Genomic DNA, 23,782 nt, shown 5'->3' with positions numbered 1-23,782 from the left:
TGCTTCGGCAGCAGCGGGTACCACAGCACACAGATCTTCACGACGCGGCTGAAGGTAAGCTGCAGCAGCTATTTTGTGACAGGTTCCACCTCCGGTGGCAGCAGATTTTAGCAGCCTTTTTGTGGATGCACCCACCAGGCTGGGTTAGAATTCTAAAGGGGCTCAAGAGGTTTAGGGACCCTCGGCCTAGTTGTTTCCGTCCCTGTGCCTTCTTCCGAGCTATCGTCACTCACCATGTTTGTGGAATGTTGACTTTCAAGTATTCCCGCTTAAGAAGTCTGGTGGCACCAGTCGCTGCCAACCTGGGAAAGGTGGGATTATTAATATGGGGGGGGGGGGGAATCAGTGGAAGCTGTCAATCCCCCCCCCTTACGATCCCAAATCAAGAGCATTACCAAATAGTTGCAAAGCAGCCGGTGTGGCGTTGCAAAACATTGGGGTAATAGAACATGGTGGAAAAACTGTTCTTTCTCCAGCAAGGGTAGCCTTTAAGATACTTCAAATTCCTTTTGGGGGGGGTGCTAACCTTAACCCTCGAAGAATGACCTCTTTCCTGTCAAGATGCACTAGGCAACCCTTATTCACAGCCTCCCAAACAGTTGGCAAAAAGTATAATTTTTTTTTATCCTAAAAATCTCAGAAATTCATTAATTTAATGCTGATGTCCAAAAATTTAAACGAGGGCCTGGCTTTCCAAAGGCTGTTTCGCACAGAAAATTCACAGCCTCTTTTTACTGAAACCAGCAATCAGCTGTGTCTGCTATTCCTGCACAATTCATTAAAAGTGAACAGTGAAAATTAGAGATTTTAATTCATGAAGGGTATAGTGACAGTCAACGTAAAACAAACCCGTTAGCACAAGACAAATAGGTTGCGTTTAAATCGCGATATTAAATTAACAGGGATTTAAACATTCAACTGGAAGTGTTTTAAAAAACCAGGAATTGACAGGCAAAACCTTTTAAAATTGTTAGTCAAGACAAAGGAACACCAAAACCCCAATTGATCACACAGATGACAATAAATGTTAATGATAGGTGGGAAATAAGAATGGCTACCAATAATAATCAAATGATTAACAAGAAATAATCAGCAGTTAAACTGCTGTATTAATTATGAAATACAGATAATAGGAAATTCTAAAAGCAGAGTTGGAAAAGCTACATTCATAAACTTAACTATTCAGACACAAGAGACAGCTTTTTTTAGTAGTAATGAAGTATTCAACTGAATCAATAAATGAGAAGCACGAACACTACTGAACGGGGGAGTAATTAATGCTGGTGTTGATAAATTAATAAAGTATGAGCTGTTTTTAAAATCTAAGGAAATATTAGCAGTGCAATTTACTACCAGCAAAAACTCATTGGGATCAGAAAGAACCCCCTACCCAGTGAGAAGAGTATTTGAAAGTATTTAAGAAGTTATCTGAATAAACAAAATCTTAATATATTTTTTTAAAAAAAAGAGGAACGGAGAGTAATTTTAGACTCCAGGAACCAGCAATTCTCGACAAAGGGAAAATCAGGTCAATAATCAAAATCCCTTGCACTACGTGGGGAATCCAGTTAATTAATTGGGGGTGAAAAAATACATTCTTATCACTTTCTACCAATCAAAGAAGGGGAAATGCTACATGAAACTTGCAATCAACCCTGCCTAAATGCTAAAAGAAATCTGCAATCAACGCAGCCCTATCCACCCTTTGCCTGCCCAGGTCAAACTGATGCTATAAGCAACATCCTCCACTGTAAAGGAATCCCCACTGGCCAATCAACGCCGTCGTTTGGAGGCCCGCATAAAGGGAACCAGCGAATGGGAAATCGTGGGGATGACGCCTTCCCCTTGGAGACTCGGAGCTCCCCTCAACAGCCAATCATATCGCCGTGAAGGTGTTAAAAGCCATCTTCGCCCCTTCCTAAAAGGAACCAGCCAAGCCAATCAGAATAACGAACGTTGCACGTGGACGGTTTCTTGCCGCTTGCCCGAAGGAACCGCCCCTCCTGTCACTCCCTCTCATGTTGTCCTCTTGTCCAATGATCAGCGTCGCCACGAAGTTCTACCCAATAGAATCGTGCCCAGCATCTCCCTCCTCGAGGAAACTTTGCTCTAGGTTTTTTCCTCTTCTCCCGCCTCCCGGTAAATTCTGTCCAATCGGGGGAGACGCTTCTCCAATCACAGCGAAGGAGCAATTTTCCCTCCTTTTTTTGTTCATTTTCCTCACAGAAAATGAAGCGCCAACAAATGGCAGCTTGAAATAACTACATATATCGTGTCATTGTGTACATAAAAGTTTCAGTCCATCTCAGCCATGAAATCTTGGCCCAGCCTCCCTCAGGCTAGCCTACCTAGCAGGGCTGTTGTGAGAGGGAAAATAGTGGCCTTTGAGAAAAGATGAAAATATAATTAATGGATAGAGAAAATTATTTGCTCAAAAGATTCACTTCCCATCTCCATACCTAAAGAGCAGGATACAGCTAATAGGGTTGACAACTCCAGCGTGAGACATTCCTATAGATTTGACGGGACTGGAGCTCAACAGATTATAAATCCATCAATCTCCAAAGAAGAAGAAGAGTTTGGATTTATATCCCCCCTTTCTCTCCTGTAGGAGACTCAAAGGGGCTGACAATCTCCTTGCCCTTCCCCCCTCACAACAAACACCCTGTGAGGTGGGTGGGGCTGAGAGAGCTCCGAGAAGCCGTGACTAGCCCAAGGTCACCCAGCTGGCGTGTGTGGGAGTGCCCAGGCTAATCTGAATACCCCAGACAAGCCTCCACAGCTCAGGCGGCAGAGCTGGGAATCAAACCCAGTTCCTCCAGATTAGATACACGAGCTCTTAACCTCCTACGCCACTGCTGCTCCAAAGCAGCCATTTTCTCCACAAATCAAACAAATGAAGATAAGCAAGAAGGCATTATGCATATTGAAGGCACAGCCATGTCTCTAAATAATGATGCAGTTGTGCTCTTCTGCTTTCACTCAAAGCTGTAATCAGTAGCTGCCTTGCAATTCTTGGCAACCAGCTAAAAGCCATAAGTCTGGTATCGCTGGTGTCAGCGGCCCCATCTTGAAAACTGCTGATAAGGAATGCAAAATTTATGTGTTGGCGCTCGATGTATGCACACAAGGAGTACATGCTGACCCCCAACCCAGAGGTGGGATCCAGCAGGTTCTCACCAGTTCCCGAGAGTGGGTGACTAAATATTTGCGTGTGCCGAGAGGGGGTTACTAATTGGGTCCGCTTTTCTGTTAGAAATCCCATTAGGTCCAAAAATCATCAAGTCCTGTTGTTTCCTATGTGGCTGGTTAGCGAAGGTGGAAAACGGGACAATTCTCCCTGTTGGGCTGTTTTAAAAACATGTTTTAGAAATATGGTAAAGTTCCTTGTTTAAGGAAAGTCTCCTTTTGATTTCTAGAAACAAAATTAAGTATTTGAAAGTATTAAGGATTTGACAAGCAGTCAATTAGAGGAGAAGTAGTTGTTTCTGTTGGCAGGAGACGATAGGACTTGCTAGAATGAGTTTAAATTATGAAGATACCAGCTGGAAATTAGGAACTTTTTTTTTACAGTAAGAGTTTTTTACGATAACAGAGAAATTATTAATGCCCCGCCCCCGTCCTGCCCTGCCCAGCCCCATTGGCGCTACGCCACTGTTGGAATCCCACCACCATGGGAACCTGTTACTAAAATTTTTGGATCCCACCACTGCTGACAAGGATGATATGAACATATAGTTTATAATGTTTTAAGCCATATATTTAATCATATAAAGTATATTAGAGGTAATTTATAAAAGATCAGTAAGATGCTGTTAGTTAAACAAAGAACTGTAGTTTCATTAGTAGAGAGGCTTTGCTTGGAAGAAGTGGGGGGGGGGGGAGAGATTTCTGCACTTTTCAGTAAAGTCTGATACACATGCTGTGGAATTTGGGTACGGCCTCTCACCAGAAAGATAAAGGAGACAAAGCGTACAGAAAAACACAGATAAGGGCGAAGTAAAACTTGGTTGATATAGCAACCAAGATCTCTGAACGGGGCAAGATGACATAAGAATATACGCCCAATTGTGGAAAGCAAGGTGGGCTTTGGAGAGGAGTGGAGATTCAAATGGCAATGTGTAGGTATTCCAAATCTAGCCAATGGTCAGAAGATATGGCACGCAAGCAGCAGCCCCTTTGAACCTCCTCCCTGTTGCTAACAGAGGAGAGTTCCCTCTTCTGTGCAGAAGTGAAAGAAAACAATAAATCTCTGAACACTGAAGAAGCTTTTGGATGGTTATTTTTGTAACAGGTCAGAGCTTTTGCTCTGTGGACAGGGCCTTTGCCCTTGTGCCTATCAAGGAATGCAAAATTTATGTGTTGCGCACAAGGAGTACATGCTGACCCCAACCCCAACCCTGCATTCTTTGACCTGAGAAACTATTCTCCAAGCATCCCTTTTCCTCTGCACAGAAATAAAAGGTTAAATATTTCCACCCTTGTACGTTGTTATTAGACTTTCACACACCAGGCAAAAGGATTCCGCCCTATTTGAGGCACTCCAAGCTGCCGCATCACTTGAAATGATGGCGAGAAAACAGCTCAAGAGTTCATCCACATTCGTAACTTTAATTCAAAACAACACACGAGGCAGACTCTGGGCACTTATATCTATTCAGCTTTTATTGTTGCTACTTGAAGACTACTCTGTTGACTGGGGATGTTGTACTTTCAAATAAAGTGCAAAGAGAACATAGTGGGGTTCTAGCAGACATGGAAGGTGGGCGCAAATTATAGAATTTGCTTCTGCTGCTACTAGGATTCAGAAAGGAAAATCCTCAGTCTTAAAATGTAACTGGAATTTGTCTCAATCTAGAAGCCGCTGCTTCTTAGTTCTAGTGTTTCATGAGTTTATACACAGGAAGAACAATTTTACAGACAATGCTAGCTTTGCCAGACTTAAAGCAAGTGTAGAAAGTCCAGGCTTATACTATAAGAAATAGAAGGGCTATGCCCTTGGAAATTCAAGAAGTTGCATACTGAGAGGAGAATAGGCTGTTAAACCTACAAAGTGCTACTGCATATTCAAAGATCCAGACATAAGCTTTGTGGTCCAATGACATATTCGCCAAGGAAAAGCAGTAACCAGAAGCTGCCATAGGTAACGAAAAGGGTTCCAGGTCACGCATCTCTTTTTACCTAAGTCATTCGAGCAGCAAAATTCTGCGCCATCTGGAAGTTAAGAGAACAGAAAAAACATAAAGATCTCTTTTCCTCTGCCCCCCCCCCCCGCCCTGTCCAAGTCAAGTAAAAAGATCTAGTAATCCAAAATGTACTTTTATTCTTTTTAATGTTTCCAAATCACTCTCTTTTGTCAATAAACAATCCCCCTCCCAATCTACTTAGCTGTTTGATCTGAACTGTGATCGCCCATAGTACATTTGAGTTTTGTCTACCTATTATTCATTTATGCCATGATCCCCAACTACCACATATAATTTACCTCTACTCACTACCATTACTGACCTCCAAGGAACTTCTTTCCCAATTTATCTGCTAGATCAGCCATTCTCAACCAGGGTTCCCTGGTACCCTGGGGTGCCGTGAGCATGTCCCAGGGGTACCGCGGCAACACTATTGCCCCTACCTCATTTTTGTGGTGTCTCCCATCGGCGCCAGCAAGGACATGGAGCTGGCCCATGGGGCAGGGCCTGCCACAAGGTCAGCAGCCACCACCACCCCCAGTGCTACCCTTCACCCTGGGAGGGGAAGGTGGGGTGTGTGGCAAGCAGGGGCAATGGGAGGGGAAGGTGGAGGGTGGCGGTAGGGGTACCGTGAGATATGAAGAGTGAGGTCAAGGGTACCCTGACCTCGAAAAGGTTGGGAAACACTGAGCTAGATAAAATAAATGTTGTCATTCTTTAATGCATTTCTTTCATAGCTCCCGTCCACGATGTTGTCGTGCCAAACTGGCAATCCACCATGCAACGCTGCTATTAACATGGGTACCCCGAAATTAACTTCTCTGAAAACCCACAAAGCATGGCATTCACCATGTACTCTCCATCCACAACGGGTGTCCACACTGTACATGTGATTTACGTTTCCTATCCCACAATGCACCTTTGTATGACTAGCCCTTACCTATAATAAATCTTACCTGAATTATGATGAGCTTATTATTCAAACTGTCATTTCCCTCCAGTTCTTCTCCTACACATAGCGTAACTTGGTGTTCAGGTATGGGAGCAAATCCAAGTTTGTGCTGGTCCCAAGCTAAAACGGGGAAATGTAGGGAGAGGCATTAGTATATATAATGGTAAAGTTCCCCAATGTACACCTTTCCTAATGCTGGCCAAGTGCTTTTTGAAAGTTGTTGGAGCTAGTCTGGATCTAATCAGATTCAAAGGCATCCAGCTAAACTAGGCTGATCAGCCGTCCCGCTTTTGGCGGGACAGTCCCGCCTTCGCAAAATTTGTCCCGCGTCCCACGGGTTCCTTCCATTGTCCTGATTTTTGGGAGGCTGCCGCACTGCCTTCTGGGACGCAAGGCAGTGCGGCAGCCTCCCGCACGCGCGGCTGCAGGAGCACGGCCTTCTGGGGTGCTGCCGCTTTCCGTCGCTCTTAACATAGGGTGGGAAACGGCAGCTTCTGGTAGGAAAAAAAACAGTGCGCTTTCCTCCGCGGGCTATGACGCAGCTGCAGGGAGCATGGCCTTCTGCCGCTGCTGCCGCTTTTCCACCATCATTGTCCGGGTTCACAAGTTGACCATCTGGTCACCTTAAGCTAAACGGAACTTGTGCCTGAAATGTTGAAGAGTTAATACTAGATTTATATCTGACTTTGATCCCTGATATTTTGTGGTTGGCTCTGCCTCTTGTGGCAGCCATTTTGTGACTGCCTCCACCTACGGCGGCTGCCATTTTGTGGTTATGTCCCCCATACTGTGCCAGAATACCAGGCTCAGAAAGTTGGGGACCCCCGTAATAGCATTACTAATTCAAGGAATTAACTATCAAAGACGAACCTTACAATATCTCTGTGAACTGACACAACAGGACACTCTACTCAGAGTAACATCTCTCGTCTGCAGACTAACATGTTTCGTCTGTTTGTTTTTCCATCGGGAGAGAATGTATTTGACACCTGTACACACCTGCCTGAAATGCTTTGGTGCTAAACACTTGAAGGAAAGTGTCACTATTCAGTTTCCCAACGGCCAGGGATTTTGTGAAGCCCTTCCAACTGATGTTCGCTTTACACCTTCTCTGGCACTGGATAAATATCCCTTCCCGGTTACTGTCAACCATCACTCCTTTTTCGAGATCCTTCAGCAGCTGCTGGGTGTCCCTTTGCTTCTGGGAGTCCTCCAGGCGTTCTGGAGGGGGCAGCATCACACAACGCATCCTGTGACGTGGCCCTTCTGATGGCGGAGCGGCAGACGTGATCCGAAAGTCGCCCTCCGGGAGAAAGAACCTCTGGATCAGCACGCCGCTGTAGAGGATGGAGAGCTGAACGGAGAACTCCCCTACGAAAGGAGAAGGGAGAAGATCAGTCACCCGGCAACCAATAATCCTGAACACCCTGGCTTTTAGTATCAGGGTTGTGGGGAGCTTCGAGTTAAAGGAACAGAAGTTTAAAGTATTTCGGGATGTTGCTTGTATGGAGTGTTGTGGAGCCTGTCAGTAGCTTAGTATTTCGCTGATGTTTGGGGATTGTGGCTGGCATCTTCAGAGGATCCTCTGAAGATGCCAGCCACAGATGCAGGCGAAACGTCAGGAGAGAATGCTGCTAGAACACGGCCATACAGCCCGGAAACCACACAGCACCCAAGTGATTCCGGCCGTGAAAGCCTTCGACAATACATTTTATATTATTATTATTTTATTATTATTTAATGGGTTTATAGACCGCCCTCCCCCGAAGGGCTCAGGGCGGTGAGCAACATATAACAGAGCACAATATCAAGTTAAAATCCAGTAAATATAAATTAGTACGGCTCTAATAAAAAATAAACCCTACCCCATTAAAACACAGCATTGTTAAAATTAACATTAAGACAAGATGGCACCAGCTTCAATTCTCCCAAAAACCCCAAGAGGGGACGGGGCGGTAGGATCCACTTGATGTTGTAAGATTAAAGGAGAGGGAGGGGGCCCTTATCAACGGCTAGGCTCCCCAAAGGCCCGGTGGAACAGCTCTGTCTTGCAGGCCCTGCGGAACTCAGCAAGATCCTCCATGAGGGCCCACGTGACAGCCATGGCGGGAGAGCTGCTCCACTGAGGCTGGGGCCAGAGCTGTGCTGGCTGCTCTGGCCCGGGTGGAGGCCCAGCCGTATCATTGAGGGGCCAGGGGTCACCAGTAAGTTGGCCTCTGCCGAGCGCAGAGACCGATTCAGGACATATGGGGTAAGACGGTCCCGCAGGTACGTAGGTCCCAGGCCAATGCTAAGGCCTTAAAGGTTAACACCAGCACCTTGATTCGGTATTCAATTGGCAACATATGAACGGATCATGACCAAAAAAGGCACACGTTAGCACACGAAGTTGTCACATTGAACCAGATGCTTGGTCCATCCGATGCTCGTTCTATGATCTCACCTATGCTCATCACCAGAGGAATCTCTGCCGGCACAATTTCGGCCTCCAAGTGGAGGGCGATCTCCGTCATGTCAGGAGCTGGTGTGACAAGAGAACGAAGGAGAAAAGCAACAGGGAGTGAAAAGTAGGGGAGTGATCAACCCTCACTGATAGTCATGCTGTCCTTTCCCAATTTCTTTATTAACCTTTAATAGACATAGATAGATCAAGATTTACACAGACACATTCTGCAGTCTCAAGTATAGTTCAGTAGCAAGGAAATAGTCCACATAACTTGACGGTTAACTTAGAGGGATTCAAATCACTTCAGATTTTTTTTAAAAAAAAGAAATAGCCAGAGCAAATGACAGTAAATACCCCTACACATCAATGTAAAAATACAATCTAATATAAAATTGCAATAAAAAATAGATTTGTTTTATGTTAAAAGCAAAATAATACAGCAATAGGTATCCCACCATTTAATATTAGACAGGATTGGAGAAGATGCCTTATCTTTTATAAGAAGTTCTTACCGCCTTTGTTTTATGTATCATATTTTGATATTTAAAAATTTTGATTCTGTGCCAAATAATAACGAACCAATTTAATGAGGTAAACTGGTATAATATATTTTTAAAAATACAGTTAAAAGTAATAAAATGGGAATAAGCACTTTAAAATGGTTGTCAGGTATAGAGCTACCGTACGTGTTGTATGAGCATTGTAATCTCCAAGAAGAAAACGTATGGCAACAGTAGGGTTAGAAATTTTCCTCGCCACTAATAAAGGGTGGATTAATCTGAGACGCACATCTGCATTTATTTGGCACTCTAGTCCTTTCCCAAAATCAAGACTATTTCTCTCAGACTTAGATTCACCAGTTACCAGAACCTGCTCTGGGCTGGAAACATGTACACGAACACCAAGGAACAGAGCGCCTATGAGCATGCGCAGAGTGCATTTCATCCACCACTGGGAAACGGCAAACACATAACTGGAATTGAGGACTTCTGGAGGCATATCTGGAATCAGTTGTTTCGATGGCTACACAAAGCCAAGCGTGTCCAGCGTAGCGATTATACACCACAGGTCACAATCCATTCCACTGAAGAGAACACCCACTGCCAAACAAGAGTTCGGTGGCAGTATGTTCTATGACATTTTTGCTCCCACACCTGTTAATCTGCACAACACACAAGAAGCACAAGCCAATCTGAAAGCAATTCCACACTCTGGCCCCCCACCAAAAGACAACATTTGCTTGGGGTGGAGGGGTTGCTTGGTAGGAATCATGACAAAATAGACAGGGAAGATTACATTGCAATTTCTCGGAGGCATTGTCCTTTCCAACCAGTATCACGGTGCTGAAGAAAGAGGTGCCAGAGTGTGACAAAATACTTGTTTTCTGCCCCAGTGAGTCATCCCGTGTATGTAGACACTTCCTGTCCCAGCCCTTCTCGCTTACTTTGATTCATCAAACAGGTCATGTACTATTCAGTGATGGCGAACCTTTTCGAGATCGAGTGCCCAAATTGCAACCCAAAACCCACTTATTTATCGCAAAGTGCCAACATGGCAATTTAACCTGAATACTGAGGTTTTTGTTTCGAAAAAACGGTTGGCTCCAAGGCACGCATTACTCAGGAGTAAGCTTAGTGAAGCAACCGTGCAACGCTTAAAATGAGTGAATAACGATCCTAGGAGGGTTTACTCAGAAGCAAGCCCCATTACCAGCATCCGAGCTTACTCCCAGGTAAAGGATCATGCTCAGGCCAGCCTAGATATGTGTGTGTGTGTGTGGGAGGGTGATTTTCCACCCCCTCCCACATGATGAACTTTGTGCGCGAGTGCCCACAGAGAGGGCTCTGAGTGCCACCTCTGGCACCCGTGCCATAGGTTCGCCACCACTGTACTATGTCTTGTCAAAGGCTTTCACGGCCGGATTCAACTGGTTCAGGTGGGTTTTCCAGGCTGTGTGGCCGTGGTCTGGTGGATTTTGTTCCTAACGTTTCGCCTGCATCTGTGGCTGGCATCTTCAGAGGTTTATCTGTTTCTCACTGTGTCTAAGTGAGAAGGGAAAGTTTAGTGTGGTATATTGTCCATGTCCCGGGGTGGGGAACCAATCATTAACTGTTTGGGTGGAACTTGCTATGCAAAGGTGTGGTTGAGTGCATTGTATTGCGGGTGGGGTTATCAGTCCATTTTTTAAGTACTGGGAGCCAGGCCCTGCTAATTTTCAAAGTCTCTTCTTTCTTATTGAAGTTGTCTTGGTGTTTGTGAATTTCAATGGCCTCCCTGTGCAGTCTGACATTCTGAGCAATTTGACAGTCTGTGCAATTCGGAAGCCTGCTATGTCAGACTCAAATGGGCCCTGAACAACCCCGAGAAGAGCACCCAGGACTCCTAAAAATGCCACACAACTTACAGCTAGAGGCACGTTCCCCCACCTGTTTCATCGGACTGAGGGCTGAACTCCTCTTTGTGGAAAGTTAAAGTAGCTGTTGCATTCAGAGACAGACTGGCCGTGGCCTCTGACGTGGCACGCCCATCCTGGATGGAGGATAAGGAAGAAGGATCAGATTGTGCGTGCCACAATTCTGCTCACATTTCACGTCGGCACTGGTTGTTCATACTTGTGCTTCCCAACACACTCCTACAACTCCACCAGTGCTGGTAGTCCTTTCCCCATCTACAATACGGTCAGTGGTGGGATCCAAAAATTTTAGTAACAGGTTCCCTTGGTGGTGGGATTCAAACAGTGGCGTAGCACCAATGGGCTGGGCGGGGCACGACGGGGGCGTGGCCGGGCATTCCAGGGGCGGGGCACTAATAATTTCTCTGTTACTGTAAAAAACTCTTACTGTAAAAAAAAAGTTCCTAATGTCCAGCTGGTATCTTTCTGCCCATAATTTAAACTCATTATAGCAAGTCCTATCGTCTACTGCCAACAGAAACAACTACTTCTCCTCTAATTGACTGCCTGTCAAATACTTAATACTTTCAAATACTTAATTTTGTTTCTAGAAATCGAAAGAAGGAGACTTTCCTTAAACAAGGAACTTTACCATATTTCTAAAACATGTTTTTAAAACAGCCCAACAGGGAGAATTATCCCATTTTCTACCTTTGCTAACCAGCCACATAGGAAACAACAGGACTTCGTGATTTGTGGACCTAATGGAATTTCTAACGGAAAAGCAGACCCAATTAGTAACCCCCTCTCGGCACACACAAATAATTAGTAACCCGCTCTTGGGAACTGGTGAGAACCTGCTGAATCCCACCTCTGAATACGGTGCATTTTAGGGCTGACAGCTCTGGAAGTCATTTTCAATATTCTTTATTTTCACGTATATTATTGTAAATGAAGCACAGTGAAAAAGAACCAATTAATCTCCCATATGTTCCTGCCCAGGGACTAAGATCGCCGAGAGAGGCTCTCCTGACTATCCCTTCAATCAAAGAAGTTCGTTTGATGGGTACATGACACGGGGCCTTTTCAGTGGCAGCCCCGCAATTGTGGAAAAGCCTCCTCAGGCTGCGACTTTCTGTCTTCAGGAGGCGGCTGAGGACAGTTTTATTTAGGACTGCACTTGATTAAAGAAGTCCTCCATTTCGGTCTTAACATTTTAAAAAATACATTTGATCTACGCTGCAAGCGGTTTCAAACTCGGTAAGGAAGAACAATGGAGGCAACTACACTGAAGCAATATTATTTTCACGTGCCCCCTTACTGAGAACTTCAGTGACCAATCAGGAGCCTTTCTGGGCAGGTAGCCCCCTGGGTCCCACCTGCTTTCAAAAACACTTGGGGGGAAGGGGAAGGAGGTCATTGCCCGCCCACCCTGGGTGGAGGGAGAGGGTCTGATATTAACGGCACCTTCCGGTCATGCCAGCCACCCTGGGGGTGGAGGGAGGGGGAGAGGGGAAGGGAAGGAGGGCCGTCATCTGGTCATGGCCCACCCACCCACACGGGGGGAAGGGAATGCTCCCACACTGGGGGGAGGGGGCCCATCATTGCCCACCCACCTTGGGTGGAGGGGGAGGGCTTCCTGCCCTCTCTGCTGAGGTCCCCCTGGAGCATTCTGACTTCATCTTCTTGGACTTCTTTGATGTGTTCACTTAGGAGACAACAAAACGGAGACGGGAAAATATTGTTGAAATACACAGCCACATTCTAGCCCGAGGCTGTGACAGATTCAAGCGAATGGAATAAACTATGCTCGGCAGGGAGGACCTTTGGCACTCCAGATGCTGCACTGGCTCCCATCAGCCCCTGCCAGCATGGCCAATTCAGGGGCTGATGGGACTTGTAGTCCGTAACATCTGGAGTGCCAAAGGTTCACCACCACTGAACTATGCACTCTAGCGACGACGTTCTAGCATGGAATGTTGTAGGCGTTTTTATCGTTTTAAACGCTGAATGCTGTATTTACATGTTTAAGAAGAAGAAGAAGAAGAAGAAGAAGAAGAAGAAGAAGAAGAAGAAGAAGAAGAAGAAGAAGAAGAAGAAGAAGAAGAAGAAGAAGAAGAAGAAGAAGAAAAAGAAAAAGAAAAAGAAAAAGAAAAGGAAAAGGAAAAGGAAAAGGAAAAGGAAAAGGAAGAAGAAGAAGAAGAAGAAGAAGAAGAAGAAGAAGAAGAAGAAGAAGAAGAAGAAGAGGAAGAGGAAGAGGAAGAGGAAGAGGAAGAGGAAGAGGAAGAGGAGGAGGAGGAGGAGGAGGAGGAGGAGGAGTTTGGATTTATATCCCCCCTTTCTCTCCTGCAGGAGACTCAAAGGGGCTTACAATCTCCTTGCCCTTCCCCCCTCACAACAAACACCCTGTGAAATGGGTGGGGCTGAGAGAGCTCCGAGAAGCTGTGACTAGCCCAAGGCCACCCAGCTGGCGTGTGTGGGGATGTACAGGCTAATCTGAATTCCCCAGATAAGCCTCCACAGCTCAGGCGGCAGAGCCGGGAATCAAACCCGGTTCCTCCAGATTAGATACACGAGCTCTTAACCTCCTACGCCACTGCTGCTCCTGGGTTTTCAACTTGTTGTAACCCGCCCTGAGCCCCCTGGGAAAAGGCGGGATTAAAAATATGACAAAATACAATACATACGTACATAAACAGTTCCATATGCTTCATTCTGCCCTTCCTCAAATGCACCCTCCAGACTTCCTCTGCAGACTCTAAAGCAGGGGTCTCCCCAACATGGTGTCCGTCAACCCCTGTCTTGACACCCAACAAGTATTTTTAGAAACTGAGCATGCCCAAGTGGGGTTTTTGGCCAGCACGGCTTTCGATCGGACGTGTAGATTTTTAAAAACGTTTCTTTGCCAACAGATGCCACTACAGTACAAGAACCCTCACTTTGAACCTGAGATAAGCCGCGGCAGCCAATCTATGCAGAGCTGTTTCCAGCCGTAACTATTCCCATTCATGTCAACTGCTTTGGTTCTCCATTGGGGGGAAAACAGAATATAAATATATTATTATTATTATTTATTATTATGTATTCAATTTATTAGACTGCCCTACCCCCCGAAGGGCTCAGTGCGGTTTACAGGCAACCAGACACAATACATTGCAACTAAAACAATCGAATAATCCCAAATTAAAACATAAATACAATAAAAACAGTAGCAGCATTAACCTTGGAGCAGCAGTGGCGTAGGAGGTTAAGAGCTTGTGTATCTAATCTGGAGGAACCGGGTTTGATTCCCAGCTCTGCCACCTGAGCTGTGGAGGCTTATCTGGGGAATTCAGATTAGCCTGTGCACTCCCACACACGCCAGCTGGGTGGCCTTGGGCTAGTCACAGCTTCTCGGAGCTCTCTCAGCCCCACCTACCTCACAGGGTGTTTGTTGTGAGGGGGGGAAGGGCAAGGAGATTGTCAGCCCCTTTGAGTCTCCTGCAGGAGAGAAAGGGGGGGATATAAATCCAAACTCTTCTTCTTCTTCCATAATTAAATAAATAAATTAGGTGGATGACGTCCGGTAAAATCCCGGGAGGGGACTGGCAGATTTTCAGATAAGCTGATGACACACAGGGCAACAGGGAGGGGTCACAACAATCGCGATGTGACCTGTGTTGTTTGAAGAACAGGGCTAGCTCATATTGTCTGCCAACGAGTTTTACACCAGCTCTAGCTTAAATCAAACCAAGTCTGCTCCCCCAACACACAAACATCCTAATTAGTTGTGCAACCCCTATTGGTCTGAGCAAGTGACGTCTGCATCCTCGTTCGGGAACCTCCTTCTGCAGCCAGACCTGGCCCGAGCGAGACTTTCTAAAAGTGGCACAGAAACTGTCGAGGAGAAAATGCGATAAAATGTTTGGCTTCTCACCGATAGGCTGCTCAGAGGGTGGGACCAGACGATACACCTTGTAGGGTTCCGTGATATCCAGCTTGGAGCGCGACGGCACCTCCTCGAACTCAGGGCTCTTGAACAAGGCACAGCGGATACGGGTCTTGCCGGCAGCGGGATCGAAGCGTTCTCCTGGGCGGTACTTTCCTTTAAAGATGGCCCACGCCTGAGGAGAAATTTTGGAGAGTACCCATCCGCCGCTGCCGCAGCAGCAGAAGCAGAAGATGCGGAGGAGGAGGAGTTTGGATTTATATCCCCCCTTTCTCTCCTGCAAGGAGACTCTAAGGGGCTTACAATCTCCTTTCCCTTCCCCCCAGCTCCACAACGAACACCCTGTGAGGTGGGTAAGGGCTGAGAGAGCTCCGAAGAACTGCGACTAGCCCAGGGTCACCCAGCTGGCGTGTGTTGGAGTGCACAAGCTAATCTGGTTCACAAGATAAGCCTCCACAGCTCAAGTGGCCGAGTGGGGGATCAAACCCGGTCCTCCAGATTAGAGTGCACCTGCTCTTAACCACGACGCCACACTGGCTCCCAAAACTGCCAAACCCCAACATGGCGGGGGATCCAGCTTTGGGAACCGTCTCCCCGGTACCATTCATCTGGCCGGCAGAGGGATTATTATTATTATTATTATTATTATTATTATTATTATTATTATTATTATTATTATTATTATTATTATCAGCAAACGGAGGCCTAAGCCGCTACTGCAATGCATCAATGTCACTTCTATTGCTCGCTTGCCACCAATAGAGGCCTCAGTCTCAACTTGCCGCGAGTAAGTTCTCTCCTCCCACGTATTGCCATGCCTCGCTGGTTGCCAGGTATCCATTAGGCCTTGTCCTCACTTTGTCTGGGCAGGTGGCCCTGTGGAAACACTCCCTCGCCTGAACACTCCCCCAAAGCCTGTGTTCATGAGCCCCAGTTCCTGGAACTGGAAACTTCATAAACTCCCGTCTTTCCAGTCTGCAGTACAGTTCTGTTCTCTACTTTTCCAACCCAGTAAAACCTTCCTCGGATAAGTCTCGGGAGCAGCAGTGGCGTAGTGGTTAAGAGCAGGTGTACTCTGATCTGGAGGAACTGGGTTTGATTCCCCGCTCTGCCGCCTGAGCTGCGGAGGCTTATCTGGGGAATTCAGATTAGCCTGTGCACTCCCACACACGCCAGCTGGGTGACCTTGGGCTAGTCACAGTTCTTCGGAGCTCTCTCAGACCCACCCACCTCACAGGGTGTTTGTTGTTGGGGGAGGGGGAAGGGAAATGAGATTGTAAGCCCCCTGGAGTCTCCTTATAGGAGAGGAAGGGGGGATATAAATCTAACTCTTCTTCTTCTTTGATAGAGAATAACCCTTGAGATTAAGGCCCAGTTCATACAGAACGATCGAAGCTACAATCCTAGAGCTGGAAGGGTACCCCACAGGCCATCTAGTCCAGCCCCCTGCACAAAGCAGGAGTAGCCCAGAGTCCAGTTTAGTACCTTGAAGAAGGCAGCGTCCTCTTCATGGTGAAACTCCTGTTTCCCGGCATGTTTCCAGGGGATGCGGAACATCGTCTTCTTCGGAGGGTCGTCCCACACTAGCCCGCGGTATTTCCCGCTCTCCACTTGTTCCACTGTCCACTGCCGCAGCTTCCGGGTTGCCCGTACGCCCCGCCCAGGAGTCGCCATCCTTGACGGGTGGTTAAAAAGAGCAACTTCAGTAAAGAAGAGATGCCAGCTAAAGGGGTCAGTGGGAAAAGGAAGGAAAACACAAGCAACGGAAACGTCTAAAATGAAGATACAGACTTGCCTGCGCTCATATCAGATAAGAAAAACACAATTTATGTGTCACTGAGTGAATTAGAGGCATTTGTGCTGCTCAAAGCCAGAGAGGATGTGGTGTTGTGGTTAAGAAGAAGAAGAAGAGTTTGGATTTATATCCCCCCTTTCTCTCCTGCAGGAGACTCAAAGGGGCTTACAATCTCCTTGCTCTTCCCCCCTCACAACAAACACCCTGTGAGGTAGGTGGGGCTGAGAAAGCTCCGAGAAGCCGTGACTAGCCCAAGGTCACCCAGCTGGCGCGTGTGGGAGTGTACACGCTAATCTGAATTCCCCAGATAAGCCTCCACAGCTCAGGCGGCAGAGCTGGGAATCAAACCCGGTTCCTCCAGATTAGATATACGAGCTCTTAACCTCCTACGCCACTGCTGCTCCTACTGAGAGATCCAGGTTTGAATTCCTGCCCATGCCACGGAGGCTTGCTGGGTGACCTTGGCTTTAAAGTCTGTAATGATTAAATGGGCCAGAAACATTGGCTGAAATATACAAATGGAGCAGTGGGAGAAACTATGAAAGAGTGTGTTGTCGAAGGCTGTCACAGCCAGATTCAACTGGTTCTGGTGGGTTTTCCGGGTTGCGTGGCCGTGGTCTGGTGGATCTTGTTCCTAACGTTCTTGTGTAACAATGTGTAACAGGCTTCCCTCTGTGATACACCTCTGAAGATGACAGCCACAGATGCAGGCGAAACGTTAGGAACAAGATCCACCAGACCACGGCCACTCACCCCGGAAAACCCACCAGAACCATATGAAAGAGCGATTTGAAGTTTGCAGCATGCTATAATTTGAAAGAAATTTACTATAAAATGATGTATTCGACACCCCAAAAACAGGCACAACATATAAAGGTATAGCTGCTAGCAGATAAGATGTTGGAAATGTCAAAAACACGGTGAATCCTTTTTTCATATGTGGCGGCTGTATACAGAGGCCAAATCCTTTTGGGACATGATATTAAAAGAAATACAAAAGATTTGGAAAACAGCAATTGTGGAAAAAACAAAGCAGAGAAAGGAATTGTGGGTGGGGGGGGCATCAAAGATAATGGCCTTGATCAGCTACTTCAGTTCACTAATACCACAGATCAGGGGTCCCCAAACTACGGCCCGGGGGCCAAATCAGGCCCCCGGAAGACATTTATCCGGCCCGCTGGGCAGAAGCGGATCTCCCCCTTCTCTATCTCCTTTTCCCCAGGTTTACAAACAGCATTGCTAAGCTATGACGACTCACCGTTCATTCCAAGCGGTCGGAGGGGACCATACAAATGCAGCAAGGGGGAGAGGGGAGAGAGAAAGACAGAGCTGCCTTTCTCCTCCTCCCCCCCTTGCCGCATTGGTATGGTCCCCTCCGGCCGCTTGGAATGAGCAGCGAGTCGCCTGCGCTTGAGGCTGTTTGTAAACCTGGGGGTCGGGGTGCCAAACTCCAAGCGGCCGGAGGGGACCGTACCAATGCGGCAAAGGGGGAAGAGAGAAAGGTGGCGGAGCTTCAGGGCCGGATTGGAAGGGGACCGCGGGGGTGGGGGGCTCGGCCAGGAGCGAGTCGAGGGCGGATGGATGGCGCCCCCCCCCCCCGCGGGCGGCACTTGGTCCGGCCCCCGGCTGGGTTCTGGCCATGCGTGAACTGGCCCCCTGTTTAAAAAGTTTGGGGACCCCTGCCACAGATCAAGACCCGTAACAACACTTGCGGCTCTATTTGCTGTTCTATTTTTAATGTCTGACACGTTCTACCGGAATTCTGCAAAGCCAAATAAGATCAGCAAAATAGGTCACCGGAGTTCTTCACCCAGAATCTTTGTGTGGGAGGATACACCTCGCTTCAGCAAGGTTGCCAAAGTTAAGATTGAGTCTCAGAGCTGAGGGGATATGAGGCCAAGTAGTAGTAGTAGTAGTAGTAGTAGTAGTAGTAGTAGTAGTAGTAGTAGTAGTAGTAGTAGTAGAAGAAGAAGAAGAAGAAGAAGAAGAAGAAGAAGAAGAAGAAGAGGAGGAGGATGAGGAGGATGAGGAGGAGTTTGGATTTATATCCCACCTTCCTCTCCTGTAAGGTGGCTTACAAGCTCCTTTCCCTCCCTCTCCCCACAACAGACCCTTTGTGAGGCAGGTGGGGCTGAGAGAGTCCTGAGAGGACTGTGACTAGCCCAAGGTCACTCAGCAGGAATGTAGGAGTGCGGAAACACGTCTGGTTGACCAGATAAGCCTCTGCCACTCAGGTGAAGGAGCGGGGAATTAAGTACAAGGAGACCCAGATGTGATCAGAGAATGGACCAAAAGACAACACCAAAAGTCAGAATCTGGTCCTTTCCTGACCTGGCCAGAAGTAACAGGAGAAAACAGAATCAGACCGGATAATGCCAGATAGATATAAAGGGAGAATGAAGGGCGGAGTGTGGTGGCAATTGGAGGCGCCAAGAAGAAGGGAGATTGCTAAGGCCGAACGCCCAGGACTGTAGCAGGGGGAAAAGAGGCACGAAAACAAGGACATAAAGACAAAAATATTAAAAAAAAACAATGGGCAATTATTTTGCTATTGATCTTACATTGTTTTGCATATATTACAGATATTGGACACCGGCTCACGGAATTGACTAGGGAACTGCAAACTTGCCAGAGTATCTCTTCCAGCTAATGCCAACCGGCAGAGGATTCCAACCACATCCCAAGGTTTTGGACGCCATGTCAAGTAGCAACCAAGATGGCCGCACAAAGTCACGGCCCAAGAGGCCTCCCGAGCAGATTGGAACCTGCCCGGTGTCCACCCCAAGTCAGTGTGCGACTTAAGGAGAAAGAAAATGGCTTCCAGACGGGTCTAGGTTCTCAGCTGCAACCTCGAAGAAGAAGAAGAAGAAGAAGAAGAAGAAGAAGAAGAAGAAGAAGAAGAAGAAGAAGAAGAAGAAGAAGAAGAGGAAGAGGAGGAGGAGGAGGAGGAGGAGGAGGAGGAGGAGGAGAACTTTGGATTTATATCCCCCCTTTCTCTCCTGCAGGAGACTCAAAGGGGCTTACAATCTCCTTGCCCTTCCCCCCTCACAACAAACACCCTGTGAGGTAGGTGGGGCTGAGAGAGCTCTTAGCGGTGCCCACGCCAACCACGTGCCCAAACCTTGCCCGCTCTGAGCCCGGGGAATCCAGGAGGGACAGACGAAGAAATCCATTAGGAGTCGATCCGTTATGTTTTGATCTGTCCTTTCTCCCCTCCAATCTACAGCTGGTCGTCCCAGGCATTACCCTGAAGTTGTCACCCTGCCTGGATTGCAGAGGTGGCGTAAGAGGCCCGTGACGGCAGCACCCTGGCATCTGGGTGGTCGGGTCGGGTTGCCACCATCCCGGAGAGGGCTTGGAGAACTTCCAGAGTTACAAATGATCTCCAGATGACGGAGATCTCAACCCTACCCTCTTGCGTTCTCTCTCCCCCTCCTCGGCCTCCACCCCAAAATCTCAATGAATTTCCTTACTGGGAGTTGGCAGACTTATGGTCAGACCCCCCACCCAGTGGCCCCGTGGCTAAAACTGGGCCTGCCAAACAGCTCAGGGGCAATTCAATAAGCCTTTATTGGCATACAAAACATACAATATAAATACAATTAAAATTACAAGATAAAACTTCACACTGGATCATAAGTTCAGTTCGCAAACCTCAGCCAGAAACTTTGCCACTGCGAGACAACAGTCAAGGTCATTACAGTTTAAGAGCATATTTACTTTATCAAGCTCTGTAAGGGTTTTCATAGAGTCAACGACGAAATAAGCTGGATCTTGGACCCTGGTAAAGTGGGCAGTGGAGGAGAATGTGCTGCTAATGGAATCCAACCGCCCTGGACTGTAGGGGCAAAGCCTCTTATCAAGTTTCCGGTAGACCCCTGAGTCTTCCTCCATGGAGCTGGATGGCATAATAATATTAAATCTAGCCAGCATGTAGGCTCTCGTATATATAGGGTTGGTAAGCGCTGCAATATAGTAGGCTGGGTTTCCCTGCACAAATGGAATTGCCACGTTCATTGGCTTAACAGGACTGTTGGCCAAGCTCTGCAGTTGTTGATAATCCATTACTAGTAGCCGCTCTTTGATGAGGGCAAATGTCTCAGTGAGGGTTAGCATGTTCAGAGAGTCACTATCATAGCCCAATTCCCCAATCTTTGTTATAACTGATGTGCACCATTTAGAGTGATGGAGTTCTCTCAAGGTGAGTTGCGTCCGTGAGTTGTCGGAGCTTTGATAATGAATATGCAGCCAAAATTTTATGATGTTTAACCAGATAGTGGCCTCTATAGAGTATTGGCCAGATTCTAGGCATAAGACTGCATATGGGACGCAGTTGGACACGCCAAATAATTTGTGCAGAAATTTAGAGTGGAAGCTCAGGGGCATTTCTAATGGGAGCCCTGAGTTTCCCCCCCCCCCCCCCAACTCTGGCGGCATGAGTCAGGCTGAGCAAGCCACTAAGCGTGAATCACAGTGAATGGCAGGGGGTGATCTGAACTCATTTAACACTCGCCCAACCAGGACACAACGCTGGCAAGTTTGCACAACTGCTCCCATAGCACAACCTATTGCAACTCAACATTTCACCATGCTGGGAGCAGTAGATGCTCTCTTTTCGCTTATTTGAAGCGCTTCCTTGCCAGCGTCCCACCCAACCCTGTGTGCCAACAATTGACAAGTTGTTGGCAATTGCACAAAAACAAAACAATGAGGTTCGGCGCGATCTTACACACCGGGCTGCGCGCCCTGAAACGAATGGGCTTGGACTGGCCCAACTCTCTCGAGGATCCCCCCCCCGGTTTGCATGTTTCAGAAACCAGCTTCACGCCACATTGTAGCATGTAAACACACAGGGCAGGAGGAGACACCCAGCTCGGCTTCCTGCCGGCTGCGATCTGTGCCAGACAAGCAGACTTGGCATGGGCAACCAGCTCTCACTTCTCGCCGACGCGCCCCCCTCCGCCCGAGGGTGCCCGACGCCCCCCTGAGGGTGCCCGACGCCCCCCTCCAGCTGTTTTTTCCCCCCCACGTCGCACTTTTCGGGCTTTGGGGGGGCAGCTCCGGCGGTGCCAGAGGAGAGGGAAGGAAAAAGGACTTCGGGGAAGAAAAAACCCAAGGCGGTACCTGCTGCTGCTACTGCTGCTGTCCAGCTGCTGTCGCTTGCAATGGCCCGCGGCGCCGGGGCGGGGCTGTTGGTTGCAACTCGCAACCCTCCCCTCGGCCACCCCCATTTCTTCTTGCTTTCCCTGCCTTTCCCAGAAGTCACGAGGGATGCCCCCCCCCCCTCCCCGTCCTTGGCTATGCTGCAGGACGGCCTGCAGGAGGCAGCAGAGAGCAGATCGCCAGGCGCAAGTGCGGAGCTGGGAAGAAAAGTTGGGGTTTTATTATATTCCCCCCCCCCCTTTCTCTCCTGGAAGGAGACTCAAGCCGGGTTGCAGACCCCCTTTCCCTTCCTCCTCGGGCCACAACAGACACCTGGTGAGGCAGGTGGGGCTGAGAGAGTTCTCAGAGGGCTGTGCATAGCTCAAGGTCACCCCCCAGCAGGCTTCATGTGTAGGAACAGGGAAACAACTCCAGTACACCAGAGTTTGGATTTATACCTCGCCTTTCTCTCCTGGAAAGAGGCTCAACGTGGCTTACAGATCCCTTTCCCTTCCTCGCTCCACAACAGATACCTGGTGAGGCAGGTGGGGCTGAGAGAGTTCGCAGAGGGCTGTGCATAGCTCAAGGTCACCCGCAGCAGGCTTCATGTGTAAGAACAGGGAAACAACTCCAGTACACCATAGTTTGGATTTATACCTTGCCTTTCTCTCCTGGAAAGAGACTCAACGTGGCTTACGGACCCCCTTCCCTTCCTCACTCCACAACAGACACTTAGTAAGGCAGGTGGGGCTGAGAGTTCTCAGGGGACTGTGAATAACTGGTCACGCAGCAGGCTTCATGTGTTTGAACAGGGAAACAACTCCAGTACACCAGAGTCTGGATTTATACCGCACCTTTCTCTCCTGGAAGGAGACTCAAGGTGGCTTACAAGCTCCTTTCCCTTCCTCTCCCCACAACAGACACCTTGTGAAGCAGGTGGGGCTGAGAGAGTTCTGAAGGAACCGTGATTAGCCCAAGGTCACCCAGCAGGAATGCAGGAGAGGGGAAACTAATCCAGTTCATTGGAAAAGAGTCTGCTGCTCATGTGAGGGAGTGGGGAATCGAACCCAGTTCTCCAGATTCGAGTCCACCTGTCGTTAGACACTGCACCACACTGATGAGTTTGGAGCGTCTTCGTTTCAGGTTTGTTGCTTTCTGTCCTGGGGGGTTATACCCTCACCCCCGTACTGGAGCCGATTCCACCTGTGGCATCAGTTGCCTGCACTTTCAGAACCACTTGAAAATGCAACAGGCTCCCCATTGCCTGTTCGGTCGTGGTTTGCAGTCTTTTTTCCCCCAAGTTTGAAATGGAGGAAAATATATATGCGAAGATCGTTCACAAATTCAAAACATTTGAATTTGTTGTGATCTGTGTTTGGATCGTGGTGGAATAACTTCATCCCATTTGGGTTCTGTGGGGCTAATCAGTGGTGGGATCCAAAAATGTTAGTAACAGGTTCTCATGGTGGTGGGATTCAAACTGTGGCGTAGCACCAATGGAGCTGGGTGAAGCACGACGGGGGCGTGGCCGGGCATTCCAGGGGCGGGGCATTGCTGGGCGGGGCTGTGGCAAGGACGCAGCCGCTGCGCCAGTCCTTGGGCGGGAAACGAATGCTGCCACGCGCGCCAGTGCACTTCCTGCTGGACTGCTTCAAGTTCTGCGCGCTACTGCTGAGAGGAGGGGCGTAACTAAGGCAAAAATCACGTGGCAAAATCACCCATTAGTAACCCCCTTTTGGCACACACAAATAATTAGTAACTTACTCTCGGGAACCTGTGAGAACCTGCTGGATCCCACCTTTTGGGCTAATTCAGAAAGTAAAATCCTAAAACCCAAATAAAACCAATTTCTTTTGTTCACCGTCTTCCACCTTATTCAACAATACAACCAAGATTCATGTGCCCAAACCACACGGGGATTAACAGTGAACCAAATGATGC

General features: G+C 47.9%; 1 protein-coding gene across 3 annotated transcripts; it reads right to left on the bottom strand.

Moving 5' to 3' along the window:
- Nucleotides 1–4,591: 4,591 nt before the first annotated feature.
- IRF9 (interferon regulatory factor 9) lies at nt 4,592–21,951 on the bottom strand. 3 transcript variants are annotated; one of them, XM_048517346.1, is made up of 9 exons: nt 21,824–21,951; nt 16,390–16,627; nt 14,893–15,079; nt 12,593–12,684; nt 11,011–11,113; nt 8,582–8,659; nt 7,138–7,509; nt 6,143–6,258; nt 4,592–5,214 (listed from the first exon to the last, which is right to left on the bottom strand). In XM_048517346.1, the coding sequence occupies exons 1-9, from the start codon at nt 21,928–21,930 to the stop codon at nt 5,182–5,184; spliced, it is 1,326 nt and encodes a 441-aa protein (XP_048373303.1). In that variant the 5' UTR covers nt 21,931–21,951; the 3' UTR covers nt 4,592–5,181. The 3 variants fall into 3 exon arrangements, with proteins under 3 accessions (XP_048373303.1, XP_048373304.1, XP_048373305.1); XM_048517347.1 differs by having other exon boundaries at nt 12,620–12,684; XM_048517348.1 differs by having other exon boundaries at nt 16,390–16,579; nt 21,824–21,944.
- Between the last annotated feature and the right edge of the window lie 1,831 nt (nt 21,952–23,782).

This window comes from Sphaerodactylus townsendi, linkage group LG15 (genome assembly GCF_021028975.2).
Source record: "Sphaerodactylus townsendi isolate TG3544 linkage group LG15, MPM_Stown_v2.3, whole genome shotgun sequence".
NCBI lineage: Eukaryota > Metazoa > Chordata > Lepidosauria > Squamata > Sphaerodactylidae > Sphaerodactylus > Sphaerodactylus townsendi.
The sequence above is the reverse complement of the archived record's forward strand: the minus strand, read 5'-3'. Positions and strand labels throughout refer to the sequence as shown.